General features: G+C 33.8%; 1 protein-coding gene across 2 annotated transcripts in view; it reads right to left on the bottom strand.

Annotated features, from left to right (window-relative positions):
• Positions 1-22,181, bottom strand: part of LOC149785290 (uncharacterized) — a 53,649-nt gene that overhangs the window by 17,291 nt on the left and 14,177 nt on the right. For both annotated transcript variants that reach the window (XM_089979165.1, XM_089979166.1), the window contains exons 2-5: positions 15,705-15,831; positions 8,305-9,897; positions 2,428-2,566; positions 1,533-1,610 (exon numbers count right to left, since the gene is read on the bottom strand). In XM_089979165.1, coding sequence (XP_089835291.1) covers positions 1,533-1,610; positions 2,428-2,566; positions 8,305-9,897; positions 15,705-15,831 — 1,937 coding nt within the window. The remainder of the gene's footprint in view (positions 1-1,532; positions 1,611-2,427; positions 2,567-8,304; positions 9,898-15,704; positions 15,832-22,181) is intronic.

Genomic DNA, 22,181 nt, shown 5'->3' with positions numbered 1-22,181 from the left:
CTGTACTATTTGCCTAATAACATAGGTATAACCAACAGCACAATCTGAACTGTCAGAAAATTATACAACAGCATATCTTAGTCTGCAGCTGGATGTACATATAATATAATACTGATTTTGAACAACTAGGTGCATTTTCCTTTTACACTTTAATAATGCTAAAATTTCACATTTTTAAGATTTAAGTTATATGTTTCCCTCGATAATTCACGCAAAACAGGGTCCAAAAACATAAACGATACTATAAGCAAGGGTGTAGGTTACCGGGGGACCTCCAAAAAATAAGAAGTGATTCATTAACATTATTCCAACTGGTTTCAACAACATTCACATTTATACAAAAACATTTGTGTTATGTCAATGCTTTTTGTTGTTCTTAATCAGTCTGGTTCCCTTTTTGGTGTGTTCTATACGAGTGTGAAGCAGGGAGTCATGGAGTAGAGAACCAGAATAAAAGTTGATATATAACCAAACAATATCACTTTTTTCAAAAACTTGTGACATTTATTTCATGAAACAATCATCTGTCGAAACTCAATTTTTGTATTGTTCAATTAGTAAAATATTGATGCCATCATTTCAATGCAAGTAACAGTGAAACTTCTCATCAATGATCTAAGTGACAATTCAGGAATTTTCTGAAACTTGTTTATACACAATGATCCGTATCTGTGAAACAAAGCTCTTTATTTTATGAAGTAGTCATTTCACTTGGTTACCTTGCTATCTTTGATCACATTTATGATTGAGTAGGTTATTTAAGTTAGTTTAACTATGTTATATACACAATAATATTTAACAGTATTTGATTGATAACATGAAATGAGTTCACCCAACATGCAACTGGGGCATTTATAATTTGCGTGCCTTTTGACTTCTTCCATTCCACCTCCTTTATTTGATAGAAATGATGCAATTAATGTGATAATAAAGAGGAGGTCAACTTTTAATTCACTGCAACAATAGAACAAATACTTTTGAAAGTCAGATATCAAAACATAGCCAGCACTTAATTAGGTCCTCAGAGAAACACTCACGGGCAAAGCTGTATTGTAAAGAGTGACACATTTTTCTGTTTAAATACAAGAGGGCACATTGCATTTATGATGAACCAAAATAAAAGATAGAACTAAAACACAACTTTCACTTGATAAAACAGTGTATTAAGATCGTTGTTTGGAAAGAAAATGTAAGAAACTATGACTTCTTATTAAACATTGATAACTTCATAAAGTTGATTAAAATTTCCATGTCCTATCAACCATTTTCAATAATAAAATGAGAGATATATAAAAGTTTCAATTACCAATTTTAATTGCATTTTTCTTTGAGTTCAACAAATAGGGATCAATTTTTGGGTATATAAAAAAAATGGGATCCATGTGAGTCATCAAGGCACGAGTTATCGAGGGAGTAGTGTCTGTGGAATGGTTAGAAAAGTGATGCCAATGCAATTTACCTCCTTTCAGTATAAATAGCTAATTAAATCTAAAATTACTTAATATAATGACTGTAAATTCTTCAAATCTTACCTCATTTTCTCTTCCTTCTCCACCTGAGCAAAGTTTGATTCCATGTTGTCAATGTCATCCTCATCCTCATCTTTGAATCTAAAAAGAAAAATGAACTTTTATTAACTTCTTTATCACCATTTTCTGTTCATGTGCAAAATGGACCAAAACAATGTACTCAACGGTGATTACTAATATAGAGAGTACATTTCACGGTACTTTCCTCTTTGCTTTCTTCCATTGTAAGATTCTGTGGGAAGAAATGTGCACTGTAACTGAGCTCATTATATAATGGCTATTATTATAATCCTTGTTGTTGCTGTGGTTGTTTAAATTATCAATTTCTCTATTATCATCGTCATTGTTGCCACTGTTATCAGGACTTAAGTCAGTTATGAAAACGTACATACCAGACATTAAACATTGTCTGTTTGCCAAACTTTAGGTACCATAATATGCATAAATTACCATTACTTTATCCTTACACCCTCTCTGTAAAATTGGAAGTAATGAGTCCCATCTTTTTATTTAGTGTATTAATAGAACATCTTGAAAAAATGTGACATCACCAGCTGACATGTAAAGAACAGAGTAGTTGTGGAAAAATTACTTGTTCAACAGACAAAACCCAAGCTAAAAATGTTATCAGGCAAAAACAAAATTCCTGTCACTTATCCAAAATTTTATAAAGAAAATGATCCAAAAATCCAGATATTTGGGTGTTTTCTTCAGCCACATAAAGGAAACATTGCCTTGTGACTTACAAATAATTACAGTGATGATTAAGTATAAAGTTAAGTCCTGTGTATAAAGTTAAGTCCTGTGTACACATGCTTTATATAAGTCTTGTAAAAAAAAGCCAAGTCAAATTCCAAAATAAACTGCTAGTAAATTAGGTTGAAATTACATTACTTACCTATTTTTATCATAGCCAAATATTTCCTTGATATAAGTGGAGTAGTCATTGCCATCCCCATCATCCCCATCATCTATGAAGCCATCCAAATCATCATATTCGTCCTCATCATCACTCTCTATCACTAACCGCTTCTTTCCTGGGAAAATCAAAGTGTAATCAATGATTACATAGTTCACCTCTGCTTTCCTTTCATTAGTTTCCTGTAGCCATTGCAAAAACATTATCATGCAGAAAATAAATTCAGACTACTGTGATTTTGTCCCCTTTTATAATTAAAGAATTGTTTTGCAATATATTTCTTAATACTAATTTTGTTTAACTGAAGTCTATTCAATCCTGATTATTGAATGCTCTGCACCTTAACTATCATCAAGAAACTTCCAGATGAAAATTATCAATTGTTATTGACTTTTATAATGGTGACCAAGTACTAAACTGGGTCAAGAAAAGAGCACAGGTCTAATGATCACAATTCAGGCTAGTATGAATTTATTTATCAACATGTGTAGCTTTCAATATGACACCACAATGTGCAACATTCAATCTGGATTGTACTGGATCACACCTTAGGCTGATATCTCCAAAAATGTCTTTAACAATGATTTTGCCATATGTACTTCTCGTGGCATGTAAATAATAATCTTCCAAAGGAATATGGATACAAATGAAGTGAATAATTGCCATTTAAAGAATAAAATTCTAAAACATGACACCCATGGCTAAAATAGTCCCTGCTGAACACCTACATGACATGTTGACATTTACTATAGCTGATACATCAATAATTACCTTGATTAACATTAAAGGTAATGCACTGGAGGAAAAGTATGCAGCATGAAGTCCACACACCTGATTCCTATATTCAATAACAAGTACAATATACAGTTAACCTACAGAGGGTTACAACACAAATTACAATGTATAGTCATTAATATGGAAAGTTTACCAGGGAATAAAGTTATTTCTTCCTGCTTCTAACAGCATTCCTCAGAAAGGGCATTCCGAGTAGGTTAAGACCTATATAGGTCTTGCATGGAGGAATCAATGTGATCATAAACACAAATACATGTACTTAACTCGTGTTAGCAAACCATAAATGGAGGTCACAGTGCCCCTTGGTTGTAAGTATAGCAGTAACAGATATGCATCCAACTATAAAGTTTCATGACTGGAACATTAAACAGCACCAATGAAATGAAATTTTAACACAAAATTTGAAAAAAATAAAAGAATATAAAATTTAGGTCACAACATCTTTTGGCAAAAAATGGAAAACTTAAAGAAAAGATAAATTCAGTCAACAAGTTTCATGATTACAGCTTGGATAGTATGCATATAACAGGCCAAAATATTTGTGTTCATTGGCTTATTGCAAAAACTCAACCAATCCTGTACCAGATAAAGTATAGGTCACAATGAACCTCTTTTGTTGTAATGTAACAGGGATGCGTATTATCATCAATTTCTGGATTTTAGCATCAACAGTGCCTTAGAAATGAACATCAAACACAAAATTTAAGCAAAGTCAGCAAAGTGTAAAATATGTTTAATACTCACCAACTAGTGATGTGAGGGAGTAGTACGCATCAAAATACATCCCCATGTTTCACGATTCAAGACAGGGTAGAATTCAATGAACATTCCAAAAACCTGTGGTCATCAGTTAAATGCAACAACTTAACAAAAACCAGTAAATGTGAAATATAGGTCACAGTGACCATTTTTGGTATGGATAGTACTAAGAGAGATGTATACAATAATTAAGTTTAAAGTTTAATGATTACAGTATAAACAGTAAAAACGTCAAAATGAACTAAAGGCATTAAAATGAGAAATGTGCACCAGTGACCTACTTTTAAGATCTGGGTTGTACTCATTAACATGCATCCTCACTTTTCATGATTCTATGTATATCAGTTATATATGAGATTAAACAACTATTGTGTAGTCATAAGCTAAAGCAAAACTTTACGTCTGCCAGTAAAATTTTAAATGTGGATAACAATGACCTTTTCTACTGTACAAGTGTAATGCAAACAGTAATTCTGGCATCAATGGTGGACCATGCCATTAGCCTAAGTAGTAAGAACATACATCTCAGATTTATGAAGTTGCAAGTTGAAACCCCAGCAGAGTCATACCGAAGTCTTTTAAAAATGGTAAAAGCCGCTACCTCCTATGTTGCCTAGAATCAAGAGGTTAATGTTGGGATTGGTCAGCCCGGTGTCAGGATAAAGTGACTGGGTAGGACATGATGCTACATGTCTGCAGCACGATGCCCCAGTGTTAGACATTACTATAAACTGCCACACAGCAGACATGGTAGCGAAATGACTGAAATTGTTCAAGTTACATTATAAATCCAAAACACACAGACACACATGCATGCATGAACAGTGCTTAAGATGAACCCTGGGCAATCAAGCATTAATTATGGGTCACAATGATCTACCTACCTTGGTGATGTGGGTGTGAAGGTGTATCAAGATATATATATGGATATGTGGAGAGATGAGTAGGATACTTCGTAAGAAAAGGTCACTGAAACCTACTTTCTCCTGGCATAGTTCCAAATTATTTGAGAAAGCCAAATTCTATTAAAATCCATCTTAAGATTTACCAGGAAGACAAAACTTTAAGGCTGGAGTTAACCTGTGAATAATCCATAAATGCAAGGATAATATGAAGATTTACAGGTTTCACATTAAAAATTTAAATACCCTAACCAAATCAAGTTAAGATCCCATGTTTTTAACTCATCTTGTGACATCAAACATTAACAGAGAGATTATTCATTAAGTCATTAGTCTAAGAAAAGTAGGTCACTGTGACTAATTTCACAAAGTTTGTCAATGTGACCTTCTCCACAGGTTCTAAATGAAACTACAAGTTCCAACAGATGAATGCATAATACAGTAACACTCGCTGCTGTGGACCCATCACGTCACATAATGTATCACTACAAAATTAAAACAGTAATGTCAATCTACAAACAGTATACTCAAATGACAATTTACTGAAATCCTACCATATAAACCTTTAAAGAACTATAGTATCCACATTAAAGGTGCATGGTACATGCATCATTTTCTTTAGCTATCTTAACTGATGTGGTTGGTATTAACACTGTCCTGACTATAACATGGTCGGTTATATGGACCCCAACCACCATGTCATAATGGTGTTACACTGTAATGGACTGGATAAGTATTCTCAGAGAAACATAATTAAAAATCTGTCTTCTTCAAATACATTCCCCAATCAAATTAACGTTAGGACAATAGGTAAAAGGAGGAGGGAATGCTGAACATCTGACCTCTAACTCGGGTATCCTTCTAGGATAGCTGGATTCCCCATGTGAACGATAACCCAGTCTACTAATTACATAAGCAACAAAATGAACCATCCAATCTGAACTGAAGATAGTTTGGGTCCATGGATAGGGCATGTAATTCGCTCACCATATATGCTGAAGCTAAAGTTATCAGGAAACATTTTTTATGATAGAAGCTTAGCTTAGTGTGGGCTAAAGGCTCAAATTTATTTGAATTCAGCCATTTTAAGAAAGAGGACAGATTCCATTTTGGAAAATGGAATTTAGTAGATTAAGATCAAAACTGGCTAAAAGATCCGACAGATCATGCCCGATATCACATCTATCATGATGCTGGAATGTGTCTCATATGGAGCAGTAGCCTTTCATAGTAACTGGGGTCAACCGTTTCTTCTCAAAGAGCCAGAGAAAAAAAATTCTGCCATCATGGGATTGAGGCACACAGAGGGATGATGTTATTGATATAGCTCCAGTCCTTGAAAACATTAACATGCCACTTTCCCTCGTAAGCCTTCAGAGTGGAGATCCTTCTTGCTTTAGAGATTCTCTCTACAGTCAAAAGTTTAAATAAAAAGTTTAAACTGTTTGTCTTGAAAGGCTCTTGGACAAGAGCCAAGTGTGAAGAAGCCAGTCCAGGCAGGGGTGGAATACTCATGACCATGGTTGCTTGAGAAGATTCAGGTTAGTATGAATCTTGCTGGGCGGATCTATCGGTAGATTGAGTAGATTGGGTAACCAAGGACTTGTCCCATCTGAGAGGGCTATCAGTATCATTTTGCATTTATTACCCCATAACTTCTGGATTATTTCTGGTACCAAACCCATGGGAGGGTAGGCAAATGCAACCAACAACACCCTCCCAATGAACTGATGGAGCATCCATGGCCAACGCTTCTGGTTCAGGAACTGGAGAGACAATGGTGGGCATCTTGTGATTCTACCTAGTCACAAAAAGATCAATCATCAGAAGTTCCCAAAGTGTGCAGACCCAAATAAAGACAAACTGATGAAAAGACCATTCCATGTGAATGACTTGACCTTTCCTGGATAGTGTTGGACAAAACAAGGAGTCTGCCTGGTATGTCTAATTTGTACATTGATATGGAGGTTGTCACACTAATGTAGAAACTGACAATCAAAACACTCACAGGTGATTTGGTCATTGGCTACTGGTCTTAACTATATTTGGCAGACCAGAATCAACAGTCTAGCAGCCAGTGGGTTAATGGACTTTGATATAAGGTTGCCCAAACTGAATATTCTTGTAGCTCACTGGGCTACCTGCCATTAATATACAGAGGATATTTTCTTCTATGTTAAAACTGGATATATTTCATCGTGCAGTACCAAAAACATTATATATTAACAAGTGACAAAGTCACGAGTTAAAATATATAACTTTTAGTAAATATATAACTTTTAGTAACACAAGATCAAATACATAACATAAGAAGAAACTTTTCTTTCCATTATACACCAAACTCGCTTCAGAATCAAAGTTTAGAAAAGTAAACTCATTCTTCGGCACAACACGCTAACCCCCACCCCCTTTTGCCTCACTTTCATAGCCTGCTTATATACATATACTTAAGAAAGCAGTAAGGTTGGGTTGACCTAATCTGTCACAGTAAATTACATTTTTGTCAATTTGTTCACTACTGTATACTATTTGAAGCTATCTGAAAACAGTGCAAGTCAGCTTCAGCAATACATCAAAGTAGGTTTGTTGTTAAGAGGAAATCATTTTGAGAGATGTGAACAGTGTTTGGTCAAATGTCTTTATCAAAGATTAATTTCCATGTCTGTAATGTAAGTCAGTTTCTATTTATTTGTTCTAGCTCACAAAGTACACATTTTTGTTGCTGCAGATACAACTTTTGTGGGAATGCACAATCAAAGTGTCACACAGTATGATCGAAAATCTTAAATTTTCACCTTATATTTTCAAATGTGAATATATACGAATGAAAAAAAATAAAATTACAAATAAGTCTCTATATATTTCACACTTTAGTATAAAATAAAAGGTAGTTCTCATTTTGCGTTCTTGTAGCCCAGGGTGCACCCTGACTTCAACATATACTATCCCAGATCCAGCAGTCTAGCAGACCTTAGGCTCCAGGCACAATATTTTCCTAACAAAGAACCTATAATATTTCCATTTATAAAATTCCAGGGGAGGGAAAATCCCTTGGAAGCAGCCATGACAATTTGAAAACTGTGCTGGATAAAAAAAATTGTGTCACTTGCTCAAAAATCATATACAACATAATCAGAGGAAGCATACAAATTTTGTGCAGCTGCAAGAAAAAATCCTAACTGGAAAAGCTGAACATTTCAAGATTTACCAAGCCCCAAGTCTCCTGAATGAATAAATGACAATGTCTTTGAACACAAAAATCAAACATTCAGAAGATAGACCAAAGATCAGCAGCTATACATCTGTGCACACTGAATGTACATTATTGCAAATTATGAATGCCAGAAAGTATGTACATTTATGCCATACATTTTATATTTACTGCTGAATGTCAACAAACCTGATTTGGGATTATTTGCCTTAATTTGTCCGTAAATACGGTCCCATGGATTAGTAGGTTCTTGAACAGGCCTGGGCTTGGGTTTGCAGCTGTCTTTCTCTTTTTTGTTTTCCTGCTGTTTCTCTTTCTCTTTTTTGCTTTCCTGCTGTTTCTCACTGGAAGTTGGTCTGCAGACCAGAATATTTTCATGCTCTTCATCATAACTGGAATCCTTTGAAGGCAATCTTGGTGCCTGTTTAGAATCTGTCCTTTGTAATGTTTTTGTGTTCACATTTGTTTTTTGAGTAGTGTCCCCCTTTGCATTTGGTGTTTCTATTCCTCTATTCATAGAATTTTTGGAAGATCCTGAGAAAGTTTTCCTGTCGCCTTTTCCTGTCATACTATCCACAATCTTTTGTCCCTGATGATTTCTTTTCAAAGATTGTTCTTGTTTAATTGTGTCTACTTTTCTAGTTTGCAACTTTTGGTCTAAGACTTTTTCAGAAGTCCTAATTCCATTGTTAGCATTTGTTTGCAACTTTTGTTCTAAGACTTTTTCAGAAATCTTAATTCCATTTTTATCTTTGGCTTCAAAATTTTGTTTTAAGATTTTTTCTGAGGTCTTAATTCCATGCTTATCCTTAAATGAATTAGCAACTAAATTTTGTCCATTACTTGAAGTAACAATGGATGATTTTTTCGTATTTTCTGATGAATTTGAAACATTGGCATCTTTTTTTACTGTTTCTTCCTTGCCCTTACTGTTTCCAATAACTTTTTCTGTCTGAGGAAGTTGAGTTTCCTTCTTTGGTACAGGTTTTAGCTCATTTTTCCGGTCAAAACTCTCCTTTTCCCTTAGCAAGTGTTCCTTTTCCTTTTGCGTCATAGGCCTTGCTTTTTTTTCTTCTTTTGGTTTTTTAAGTAACATTTCCATAGTAATGGGATCTTTGGACTTCACTTCTGCTATTTTAAGTAAGTCAGCAAAAGATAATCCCGCGTCTGGAGGAGGAGGGCGCTTGGGTTTTGGTTTTGTCAACTTCTCGGAGGGCTGCTTTTTCAAAACATCTTTATCTTGTTGATTTTGTTTTAATTTGTCATTATCCAATCTGGAATCCAATCTGGATTTCTCTGATTCAGATTTATGTTTGGAATGAGCTTCATCACTTTGTGATCTGGATTCAGATTTATGTCTTTCCTTCCTGCTATGACTATCTTTTGATGCAGAGTCGATCCGTCTCTTCTTCGGCTCAGAATGATTTGATTCATTACTGTCCCTTCGGATTTTATGTTTTTCTTCTGTGTCCTGATCTTTTTCTACTTTGTCTTTATGTTTCTCAGGTTCAGGGTTTTTCAATTTTTCTATTATTTTTAATCGTTTTTCCTCTAAACTCAGCCTTGCTTCTACTGTAATTTTTGTTTTGGTCCTTTCTGCTCGAGTCCCTTCATTTTTACGTAAATCTGTAATTGTTTTGTTCACAAAGTGATCAGGAGTTACTGTTACATCTGCCACCATCTTTTTTTTTGTAGCAGATGCTAATGGTGAATCAGACCTCTTGGGAATGACAAATCTGTTCTTCTTTTCTTCCTCTAATTTTCTCTGCCTTTCCCTTTCCTCTGTAAGACAAGATGGACATTTTATTAAACTTTATGTGTGATGATGATCACTTCAGCATCAATAAAAAAATATCTATTAAAAAATTAATTTTTAATTTGTTACATAGCTGATCTTAAATGAATGCTCATTTAAAATGAAATTTATGAAACAAGACAAATAATTTTCTTTTCTGAGCCTTGGCAAAGAAAAGAATGAAACATATTTGACAAGTTTTATAAATTTCTGAAATGTGCACACATGTAAGATTCTATTTATGATGAATAGTACTGATTGTATTTGACCAAAGTGCAGAATAGTGTAGTAAAATGACTTTGAAATACATTTGATTATTTAGTCCTAAGGCTTTTCCCTTACAAGAATTATGAAAACTCCTTTGAATCAAATAGTGAAAAGGCACAGAGAAAATCAGTTCTGTATGGTCTCAATATAGAAGCATGATTCTTTGCACAAGCTTACAAAGTAACTGAAGTAAGATAAGACACCGATCCCTCTATCCATGGGGAGATCACTATTGTCTAACTTCCACCTACATGGGCAGATTAGCACCTTTGTTGCTAATCCATTTGGTAATGGATGTAATACAGTATTATGATCAGGTAACATATCTTAAAAAAAAACATAACTGTATAACGTGATGACACATATTATACTTGAACATTATTGGTTTTTAAGTAGTTTAAGATTTGTAATGTTAAGATTTTTTAAAAAGGACCAGACCTGAATTTCATTCACAGAACTTAAGTCTACACTTCAATTTCAATTTAGAACCCTGCGATCTGATTTGCTGAATTTTAAATCTGACCTAAAATTGATCCATCAAATGTTCCGACTTAACTTGGTGGTGAAATGGAGGCTATGATAAAGAAAGTCAAGCACATATGTATGGACAATAAAAGTTACCAAAAATTGTGTACCTTGTGGACAGTGATCCATTATATTCATGTGATATATGAAAGTAAACATAAGGGATTCCTAAACCTTTTCCTTTAAGCAGGTGTGCTTATTATGCAGGTGCCCAGGCTTTACTGTAATTATGAGAAATCATAACTGATATTCCATTTTATTATATACTTAATAATAGTTAATGAAAATTATCAGTGTGAGAAAAAAATGTACATCACCAAAGCAGATTCTGAAATTCTTTCTATTTCTCTTTTCGGAAACACATCTGCCCTAAGATACAATGTATTTTTCTTATTTAATTTATCTTCTTTATATTTCTTTTCATGTATCTTTCTTTATCCACTGTATCAACAGACCATACAAGAAAATGTAGCTATACTACCCTGTACATGTATGTGTCCAATTAAGCAAATATCTGCCAGTAAAAACATTGGCAAATGTAACTTTTGAAACCCATTCTTTTCCACCTTTTAGGAAATACACCCACCCTAAGGTAAAATATATTTTTCTTATTTAGACCATTTCCTTTAATTTTATCTGTCTCTTTCTCTCTCTCCACACTATGAACAGATCAGAATTAAAATGTGACCACACTAGATTGTACATTTATGGCATATTTATGAGTGTACTATCAAGCAATAAGATGGCAATTAAAACAAATGCCTTAAAACATACTAAATTACAGCAAATAAACTTCAAATATTAGTTTCGTCACCTTCATCATGATTCACTGGCTCATGTAAATTGGCACCGACTAAACTTACCATGATCTAGTTCTTTTTTGTATTTCGTGTCACCTATTATCAAAATAAAACTGTATGACAAATGATTAAAGTTTCAAAGGCAAAACTCAGGATGGACTATTATAAAATTTTTGTTAAGTAGAAAATTTCACTCATCACAATCAAAATATATGTATGAAACAATAGAGAAATCAAGCATAAATTAGTTTTGATTACAAGCCAAAATCAAGTTACTAAATAAACTGGGGTAAAACATTAGAAATGTAGAATGCCCACATCTCAAGGACACATAATTCACATTTGAATGCAGAAACAACAAAATAAATATGTAAATTATAATGAGTAAGCTCGTAATAATTTAAATGTTTAGTTTAAAGAAATTAAGCCTTTGGCTGTCCAATTCAACCACTTTGTCTGGGATCAGGCCATCAAGTAGCTAGTGTTGATATCAATTGCACCTATAAACATTGCACATTCACAGGTTTGTGTTAGTTGATTGACTATTAACCTTTTCCTGAGTAAACTGGCTACTATTACTGCCCAATTTCCTCAAGCTGTCCTTTGATGATAAAACATTCGAACTTGTGCTTCGAAATTTTAACAACAGTATGTAAAGAGCAATTTGTGTTTTAAGAACAGAATCAGTGATCTGGATATTTTAACTACTTTTACACTATTTATTCATAAAATCACTTTGAAACCATAAGTGAACCAGTAACAGGGAAATAATGGCAGACATTGCTGTGTCTGGGAAGTAAATTTTTTATAAGACTGTCCATTTTCGTAAACCATTGGGCAAATATATTCAGAAAAATATACAATTCATAGGAAGTAAATTCTAGGTATTATGTTATTGAAGATTTAACTTTATAATGCAATTACAGTGTGACCCTGCTATAACACGGTAGTTGGGAGCAACAGTACCCGACCGCGTTATAGACCGAACCATGTTATAAGCAACCAGGTCAGTTAGCTGAAGAAAATGTACCCAAAAAATAGTGTGGGGTGTGTGTAGGTACTAAATGTGGGCGGTAAAATACGTGCTTCATAAGCACAGTTACCATCTTAAATTGATGCATATTAAATGAGAAATACATCTGTAGTGAAAACAGAGAAGACGTATCTAATAGTTTATTTATTTAATCATGAATTGGTACATATATGTGAATCCTGTTTATATATAAATGTCTAATGTATAGCATGAATAGAGTATCAATACCGTGTACTCACCAGCGAACCTCATCATATACATTGAATCCACAATGCAAGTGATTCCATCGAAAATATGCACACCCACAGCTTTAAAATAATCAATAATTTTGTAACAGGTCATATTGGTCTGAATTTAGTGGAAAAACATAACACAATCATGTAACGAATGACGAAGCACATTTACTTTTCAGTATGTTCCAAGTCGGTAAAAGTTAGTTTGCGTTTCAAGCTGCCGTTGGTAGCGTTCGTAAGCATAAACTTCTTCCCTACAAAAAGGAAACATTCACAGCACAGCTAACGTGTTCCAGTCACGTTGGAAAATGCAAAAATCCATCCGATTCCATCACTTTTATTTAAGTTTGGTACCAATTTCTTATGAAGAAAAGTTTTTTGCTGTTATTGAAAGATTGTAATCGGCTTTCTTTGATGAAGGTGTGCATGTGCTATTAAAGTCACCACTAAAAGACAGCTTAGTGTGGCGACAACATCAAATAATTGTATTGCATGAATGAGACTGATATTTTTCCATTTGCTGAGTACATTTTGATAACAATCAGTGCTTCAAAGGTAATCTGTTTCCTTTGAAATTTCAGCAAACTATTTCATCTGGGTAAATTTTTAAAAACGAATTGACCATCGTTTGGACTATTCTAGTTACTGTCCCTCTTTGAATAAACCAGTAAGTAAGATGTATTTTTTATTAAAAAATTTTACATTTGTGGTAGTAGCGTGATGCTGCCTTCCACGCATGCATCTGAAAATTAACAAAGGGTCAACAGACAATAGAGATACAGGTGTTCTGATGACAGGGATTATTATAGAAAATGCGAGTGTTCTGAAGGATTTAATTCTGAGTGAAAAGAAGAGGAATTTTACTTACCATCCACATACAAATGTCAGTCTTTGTAAATATATTAATTACTAGCGAGTGACCGAAAATCCGATGAAAGATAGATTACGAGACAATGCTTCGCCCGGTTGATCTCCATTACCAGAAATGTCAACAACAAAAAGCGGATATTTCACAACATACAGAACTCCTGCTAGATGTCAAGATAAGCGAATTATGATATAACAATGCACTGTTTAGATGGTTTGTCAATATGGACAAAGAATTTGTTTATGTAACAATGTATAACTTTCAGTGTATTTTAAATCCAGTTTGCGGCTTCCTTTCATGGGGCCTCTGAACTTCTGCACTCCAAACCAATGGTTGTATATAAAAGTTTAAGCAGCCAACAATATAAAAAAAAGCCACATGGTATGTTTTGCAGCCAATAAGGAAAAACAATCCAAGTTTGTGACATTGGCGAAGACCTACGCGATCCCAGAATAAACTTTTTATGTGTTATTTTTCGTACTTTTAAGAAGAACAAATAGTTTTTCGTGGACGAAAAAAATACATATAAAATTTCAGGAGCCAAGCCATGATCTTCTTGTATTATTCATATGCGATCTCTTCCCCAAAATGATAACAAACTACGTTATTTTTCTCGTACTTTTAAAGAAAGAATTCTTTTTTTGTGCACAAGCCACGCCAGGAACATGTTATATCCGAATTCGTGTTATAACAGAGCGCACTATAGCGGGGTCACACTGTATGTAATTCAGAAAAGTATGAGACACTGCTATGTAGTGGAATTCACGAGAGCGCTGTAAGGTCAAAGTTGTTTTCTGACTTGACTCGTATTTGAGAAAATATGAGAAAAAAGCAGCGAAGAAAATACTATTTAACCAATGCATAACATTATTGCAAGTACATAGACAAATAATTAAACCAAAAATTTGCAATCCTATCGATGGGCTGCTGTAATGAAGCTATAAAGTGAGTGATTACATTACAAAAAACCTCTCTCTAAAACTAGATGCACTCACATGTTGTCTGTGTTGCATCTGTTGGAAAAAAACAGGGTTTAGTTCATACACCTACTTTAAAGGAGTCTGTGATAATGTAATAACTGTAACGTTTTATCGCCAACAAAGAAATTTGTTCGAAAAGTATGACCTGAAGACACCTGAACATTTATTCTCAAGTACATTGTACAGAGGTTGTTTCAAGCAAGTTTACAAATCTTTCAAGTGCCATTACAGTGAACTTTTAGAAAGTACCCAAAACAAATCTTGATTAAGGTTAGTGGATTAAGCAATTTTACTAACTTGCAATTATAATAATGTAATCTAGTTGCTCAGTTAAAGTTTTTTTTTATACAATGTACAACTTTTATTATTCTCTTTTAAAGTCATATGGTCAAAATACACTACAGATAAATATGATAATTTTTATACACATACCAAATGTGTTTATAATATAAATACAACTCAGAAAATTTTCTACTTGAAAATAAAGTATTGCTTAAATACAATCATTCTGTTCAAATGGAAAAGTAGATTCTCCCTAAAATTCAAGTCGAGCTTGACCCTTGTCTGCGATGCTCTGCATAAATCCAAACCAAGAGCATTCTTTGAGGGTATCAAATTATCAATCAATGCAAGAAATGTGTTACGAATAAATAATCATGCCATTTTTCATGTAAAAACTAATTATACATAAAACAGTCTTTCAAGCATTAGAATTGGATTTTTTTAAATATAAACGGTTACTGTCCTAAATTATCAGAAAACTCTTTTAACTTTCTATCAAGTGGCTAACAGTCTGCAGTGTAAAATGCATCTGCACTGATACAACAGAAACAATTCATGGAAACTGACATTTTGTGCCTTCAAAAATATAATAAAAAAGACAGACTATGTTTATTTTAAATTAGATACAAGGAAATATTTCACCAGCGAAGTGGTAACTTTTTATACTGTCATTTTTTATGGCTTTGCCAATCATAAAATATCAAGTTTTCCGTTTCATGGGTGCAATATTTCCTTACACCCACTGAAAAAGTAGATCAACTCTATCTCTTGCAAATATCTTGACATAATATCCAAGATAATTTTACCCTTTTTCTTCTTCTCTTTATCCTTTTCATCAATTAATTTTTGAACGACATGGCTTCTTGTTTTAGAATCCTTCTTTTCTTTCTTAGGTGCTGAAAGTTTTGTTGTCAGATACTGGCCTCCATCAGACTGAAAACAGAAAATAAAGACTGAAACTTTGAAAATGAAACAAAAGAAGTGATTGATAATTCATAGATGGCAAAATAAAAAATATCCACACTATTTTCTAAATCCACCCTCCAACTGCTGGATGCTTTGAGAAATTAAACTCATCCTTGAAATATTAAAACCAAATATGATCATCCTTCTTCAATCAATTTTGATGGAATTCAGGTTAAACTGTGTGTGTGTGTGTGTGTGTGTGTGTTTGTATGTTGTGTGAGTTAAGATGTGATTTATATTTTTTAATGTAGCTTTGACAATTTTCCAGTCATATCGCTAAGATGTCTGTACTGTGGCAGTTTAAAGTGATGTCTAGCACTGGGGCATCATGCCACAGTCATATAGCATGATGTCCCACCCAGTCCTTACACCAGGCCGACCAGTCCTAACACTAACCCCTTAATGCTGAGCGCCTAGCACAGCAGATGTTAGTACCACTTTTATAAGTCTCTGGCATGACTTGGCTGGGGTATGAACCCACAACCTTCCACATCCGGGGTGAATGCTCTAACCAATAGGCCACTGGAGTGGTCTACATTGTGTAATGGCATTTTACAGCACCACAGGACAAGTAGCTATAGGTACCAACTCATGGTAAAGTTTTAAAAATATTAAACCGAATTGCACAAAAGTTTGGGAATATTAACACCTCCAAATATATGTGTGTGTGTGTGTGTTAGATTTTTAACATAGCATTTTTTTAAAATTCAGTTATATCGCTACCATGTCTGCAGTGTGACAGTTTTATAGTGATCACTAGTACTGGGGCATCATGCTGCAGACATGTAGCATGATGTCCCCCACAGTCACATTATCCTGACACCAGGCCGACCAGTCCTAACACTAACCTGTGAATGCTGAGTGCCAAGCGAGGCACCTGTTAGTACCATTTTTTAAAAAAAATCTTTGATATGACTCGGCTGGGGTTCGAACCTGTCCAAATATATGAAAACATGAAGTAAAAGTAGATAAAAATTTAAAAGGTAATGATTTAAAAAATCTGACAAATGTATATATAAGCAAAAAGGTAACACATGTAAAATCCCCAAAACACATGGTCAATTTTTTATATACATAAACCACAATCCCTTAACACCTGCATGGTTTCCTCAGGTCATACAGCTTCTTCATGCAGTTCATGTCACAATATATCTGTCTCACAGAGTGTAAATCAGCCGACTTGATAATAATGTGATGATTATATCAGTTTAAACAATTACAAGTCATTTTATCATTAATCCTATATTACAGCATTCTCTATAAACTAAACTCAGGCGGCTGTCATCTTGACCACACTGGAATTATGTTTACATGGCAGCAATAGAGCATCCATCAATAACTCTGACTGGTTTGATTCTAAACATGCAGCTGTCCTTTACCTAAATTCAGCCAACAGAAACAACTGTCTGGCATTGGCTGTAGTTAATTGCTAATTAATGAGCATTCAACACCTGTTGATTGGTATGACCTTGTGCTGATAACAATCAACCAGCACTAGAATGGACTGGATGGAGATAAATTGTGTACCATGCCATAATTAAATACAATGAGGACTGATTTTATATGCTTATCAAAAATTTTAATATTATCGGTTGTTAATATTTTTAGTTGCCCCACTTGGCTTTCTTATTGGGAAAAATGGTTGCCTGGCATTATGTTTTTAGTTGTCCCAGACTCCTGGACAACTGATTTTTCTAACCCTGGAAGCAAACTGAAAAATCACGATGGTTTTACATGAAAAGTGCCCTTTTTTAAGTCGAAAATATTAGATTTAGCTTCTGAACTCATTTTAAAAAGTCAATTGACAATGTCTGTATGAAGAGCATTAATCTCCCTAAATGCACTGTTTTTGGAATTTCAAGACAGTCTTGCATTGTTTCATTACAAGAAAAAGGTTTTATTTTCAATTTACAGAGTAGTATCACATAAAACAAATCAAAAACATGAATCTTGTATTTTTACTAATTTGTATTTACAAAAAAAGATCAATGCATCTCTAACTTTTCCTATTTTCAGCTTCGATCAAGGAACATTGAGATTTTTGCAGCATTCAGAAAATGAAAATACTCCAAGGCCCCCAAATACTTACCCCAACATGTAAATCATAATGAAATACAAACTGTACATCACATGCAGAAAAAATTATGATTTCACTTAAAATACCTTAGGTTATTATTATACAAACATCAAAATTGTTGGAAGTAAAAAACTTACACCAGACAGTGAAACGAGCCACAAAAAGAAATTAAGGCTTCACTGAGAATACTTTTACTAATCATTCTAAAAACATTCCAGGGGCATGCTACAAGTGGGCGACTAAGTCACCAAAGAAAATGTAAACTTCACCTTCTGTTAGGAAAGTGAAAACAACCCAGTAACTTTTTTTGCAGTACATGGAGTAACCATAGTCTTTTAAATGCTCCCTCACCTTAGCCAGGTAGTTCCAGTCTTGTGTTGTAGCTCAGAGAGAAAATGTGTGCATCAAGTCATCAAATAGCTAGAGTTCATATCAACTGCACCAGCAAACTCATGCACATGTAACTTACTTGGGAGAGGGTTAATGGACCATTAACCCTTTCCCAAGTAAGTTAGCAACTATCACTGACTGATTTCTGCAAGTTATCCTTTGATGATAAAAACATACAAGCTTGTGTTTCAAAACGTAAATAATATTATGTAAATAGCAATTGGTGTTTTAAGAATAGAACAGGAGATCTGAATATTTCAACTGCCATGTGTACATTATTTTATTCATAACATCAATTTCCAACCATAAGTAAGCCTGTGATGGGGAAATAATGGCTGACATCACCCTATCTTGAAAGTACCATTTTATTAGATTGTTTTCATAAACAACTGGGCAAATATATTAACTCATTTGGCCCCAGAGATTTTTGTCAGTTTCACCTGAAATGCGAGTAGGAAAGACATTTTGGAGGCTATTTCTGAATACATCGACTTTCAACAGATTTTCCATGAAACTAATGCCTAGTTGTATTAGAAACATCATTTTCCGATGGTTATTTTGCTTGAGCATGAGCAGAAGGGTTAAAGTTGGGGTTTTTTATGGGTTTTTTTGTGCTTAATGGACCCCCATCATTTTCATATGGAGACCACTCTTTATTCCAAATGCTCACCTTATCCTAGTTTTTGCAAAGGTTCACCCGTCTGTGTGCAGTTCAGACCAGTCTGCCTTAGATCTGAGACCAAAAGGTTTAAAATCCAGACACAAAATCGCATTCCGACCACGAGCGAAATTTGGGTGGGAAAAAAATGGGTCCAAAAAATTGTTTTTCCATCTGTATTTTGTAGTGCAACTAGAACTTCCACATTATTTGATATCATTGCAGAGCTATATCTGTCTGCTTTTTTGTAATACCACCCACTTTGGTGTATCTTAAATGACCATGATGCTAAAGAGCTCAGAAATTGGGTACAGCCTCATCACACCTACAGGCGGGATTGGGGCCGAATGAGTTAAAATATACAAATCATAGAATGCAAACTCAATATTGGACTTAATGAAGACTCAGCCTAAAAATCCAATCATGTAGTTCAGAAATGTATGGAACAATGCTTTGTTGCAGACTTCAAGAAGCACTGCAAGGTCAAAAATTGTTTTCTGACTTTTGTGAAAAGATAAAAAAACAAGCAGCAAAGCAAATACCATTTAACAAATGCCCAATGTTATTACAAGTAAGCAGATAAATAATAAATTCTTACATCTGCAATCCTACCAAAGGACTGATGTATTGAAGCTAGAAATTGAGTGGGTACATTAAGAAAACCCTTCTTTCTAAACACTGATGCACTCATTTGGTTAGAAAGAAGCATTTAGTTCATTCATGTATTGACTTTAATGCTTTGGTATGCTTTCTATTAATTGTTACGATAATATTTTATTGGCAACAAAGAAATTAGGATAAACAATATGATCTAAAGATGTGCATATTTGCACTCATGTACATGGTAGAGGTTGTTTAAAAAAAAATTAGAAATCTTTTCTACTACCATTATATGCAGAAATTTCTGTAAGTAAAAGATAAAAATTCTTGATTAAGGTTAGTTGATTAAGCATTTTCACAAACTGCAATTACAAGAGTGTAATCTAGTTACACAGTTAAAATTCATTAAAATAAATAGCTTTTTGGAAATCATACGGCCAAATGTAACAAATGTGGTTATAATATATCAGAAAAGTTTATACATGAAAATAAAGTATTGCTTAAAACCATTGTTAAATGCAGGGTCAATTAAATTAAATTAAGGGAATAATTCAAATAAGAGAATGAACACACACACACACACAAAAACTATATATATATATATATATATATATATATATATATATATATATATATATATATATATATATATATATATATAACTTCTTGCTTTGTTCCTGCTTCAACCCCATTTCAACTCTCACTTCACCATGTTTTGTCCAAAACAAGAAGCCATTTCTCCCAAAATGTCAACTCCAGCTTGACCACTAAAAGTTGAGGTATTTATCCAGACCAGTCTTATTCCAATTAGTTATATAAACTAGTTATAAACTGCATAAAGAAAATGTCTGAATATTGCAAGGTTAATTTGTTTTCTCAAACGTTTACTTAGAACTAATATCATATAAATTATGCCATATGCAAACATAAATGATCACTCATATTCTTTCCATTATGTCCCATTTTTCCACTGCCTAATTTAGTCATACCCCTTTACCAGGGGTCAAGCTAGACTTGAATTTTTAGGGAGAAGTGACTTCTCGTTTTGAACATAACAGGGAGAAGTGGGAGCAAAGTGAGATGTGTGCATGTGTGTGTGGTGTTTTCATTCTCTTATTTTAATTATGTCATCTATTTCCCAGTATGCATATTTGCATTTAACATTGGTTTTGGACAAAACTTTATTTTCATGTAGATAATTTTCTCAGATCTATCTATATTATAAACACATTTGGTGCTTGTTTAAAAACTATCATATTCATATTCAGTGTATTTTGGCAATATGACTTAAAAAGAGAACAGAAGCAATACACTGTAGCGAATTTTAACCAAGTAACTAAATTACAGTATTGTAATTGCAAGTTAGTAAAAATGCTTAATCAACTACCTTTAATCAATAATGTTTTTCTTGTTACTTTCAGAAAGTTCATTATAAAATGGCATTTTGAAAATATTTCTAACTTGTTTGAAACAACCCCTGCACCATGTACATGACAGAAAATGCACACGTCTTTCAGATCATACTGTTAGTCTTAATTTCTTGGTTGCCAATAAAACTTTACAGCGACTGTTCGTAAACAACACCCTGAATAATTGAAGTCAGTATATGAATGAACTAAACGTTTTTTATCCAACCAAATCAACACAGCCAACATGCAAGTGCATCTATTTTTAGAAATACGGGTTTTCTTAATGTAACCACTCACTTTATAGCTTCGTTACAACAGTCCATTGATAGGATTGCAAATGTAAAAAATTATTATTTGTCTAAGTACTTGGTGTAACATTAGGTATTGGTTAAATAATATTTGCTTTGCTGTTTTTTTTTCCCTTTGTATTTTCAAAAAAATTAGTAAATTTAGAATACAACCTTGACTTTACGGCATCTTGTTGAATTCAACAACATAGCATTGTCCTGCATATTTATGACCTACATAATTGCATTTTAAAGCTAAATCTTTCATAACATAATGTCTAGTCTCTGCTTTCTTACAAACTGTATATTTTCCCGAATATTTGCCCAATGGTTTACAAAAAGAGACAATCTAATAAAACGGTACTTCTCAGAACAGCGATGTCTGCCATTATGGATCCAAACAGATTTTCATCAAGAAAATAATGAACACACACCAGTTAAAATATTCATGTAAAATTTCTGTTCTTAAAACTCAAATTGCTATTTACATAAATTTAAGTTTCGAAACACAAGTTTGTAAATTTTTATCATCAAAGGATAACTTGCTGAAATCGGGCAGTAATACTTGCTAACTTACTCAGGAAATGGTTAATGGTCAATCAGCTATCAAAACACATGCCTGTGAATGTGCAAGAGTTTGTCAGCGCAACTGATACCAACAGCAACTATGTGATGGCCTAAAGTGTACATTTCGCCTTGAGCTATAAATAACATAACACTGGAACTAACCTGGCCAAGGCAAGGGAGCATCTCAAACGGGATGGTCATTTAATGTTCCTCTGAAAAAAAAAAAACCCACAGGGTGAAGTCATTTTCGCTTTCCTAATGGAAGGCAGAATTTACACTTTTTAGGCAACTTAGCCACCCACTTCACCTGGTAGTGTGACCCTGCTTGA

Source organism: Sinohyriopsis cumingii, chromosome 13, assembly GCF_028554795.1.
Source record: "Sinohyriopsis cumingii isolate HCF-2022 chromosome 13, ASM2855479v2, whole genome shotgun sequence".
Taxonomy (NCBI): domain Eukaryota; kingdom Metazoa; phylum Mollusca; class Bivalvia; order Unionida; family Unionidae; genus Sinohyriopsis; species Sinohyriopsis cumingii.
This window is presented reverse-complemented; position numbering and strand designations above follow the sequence as displayed.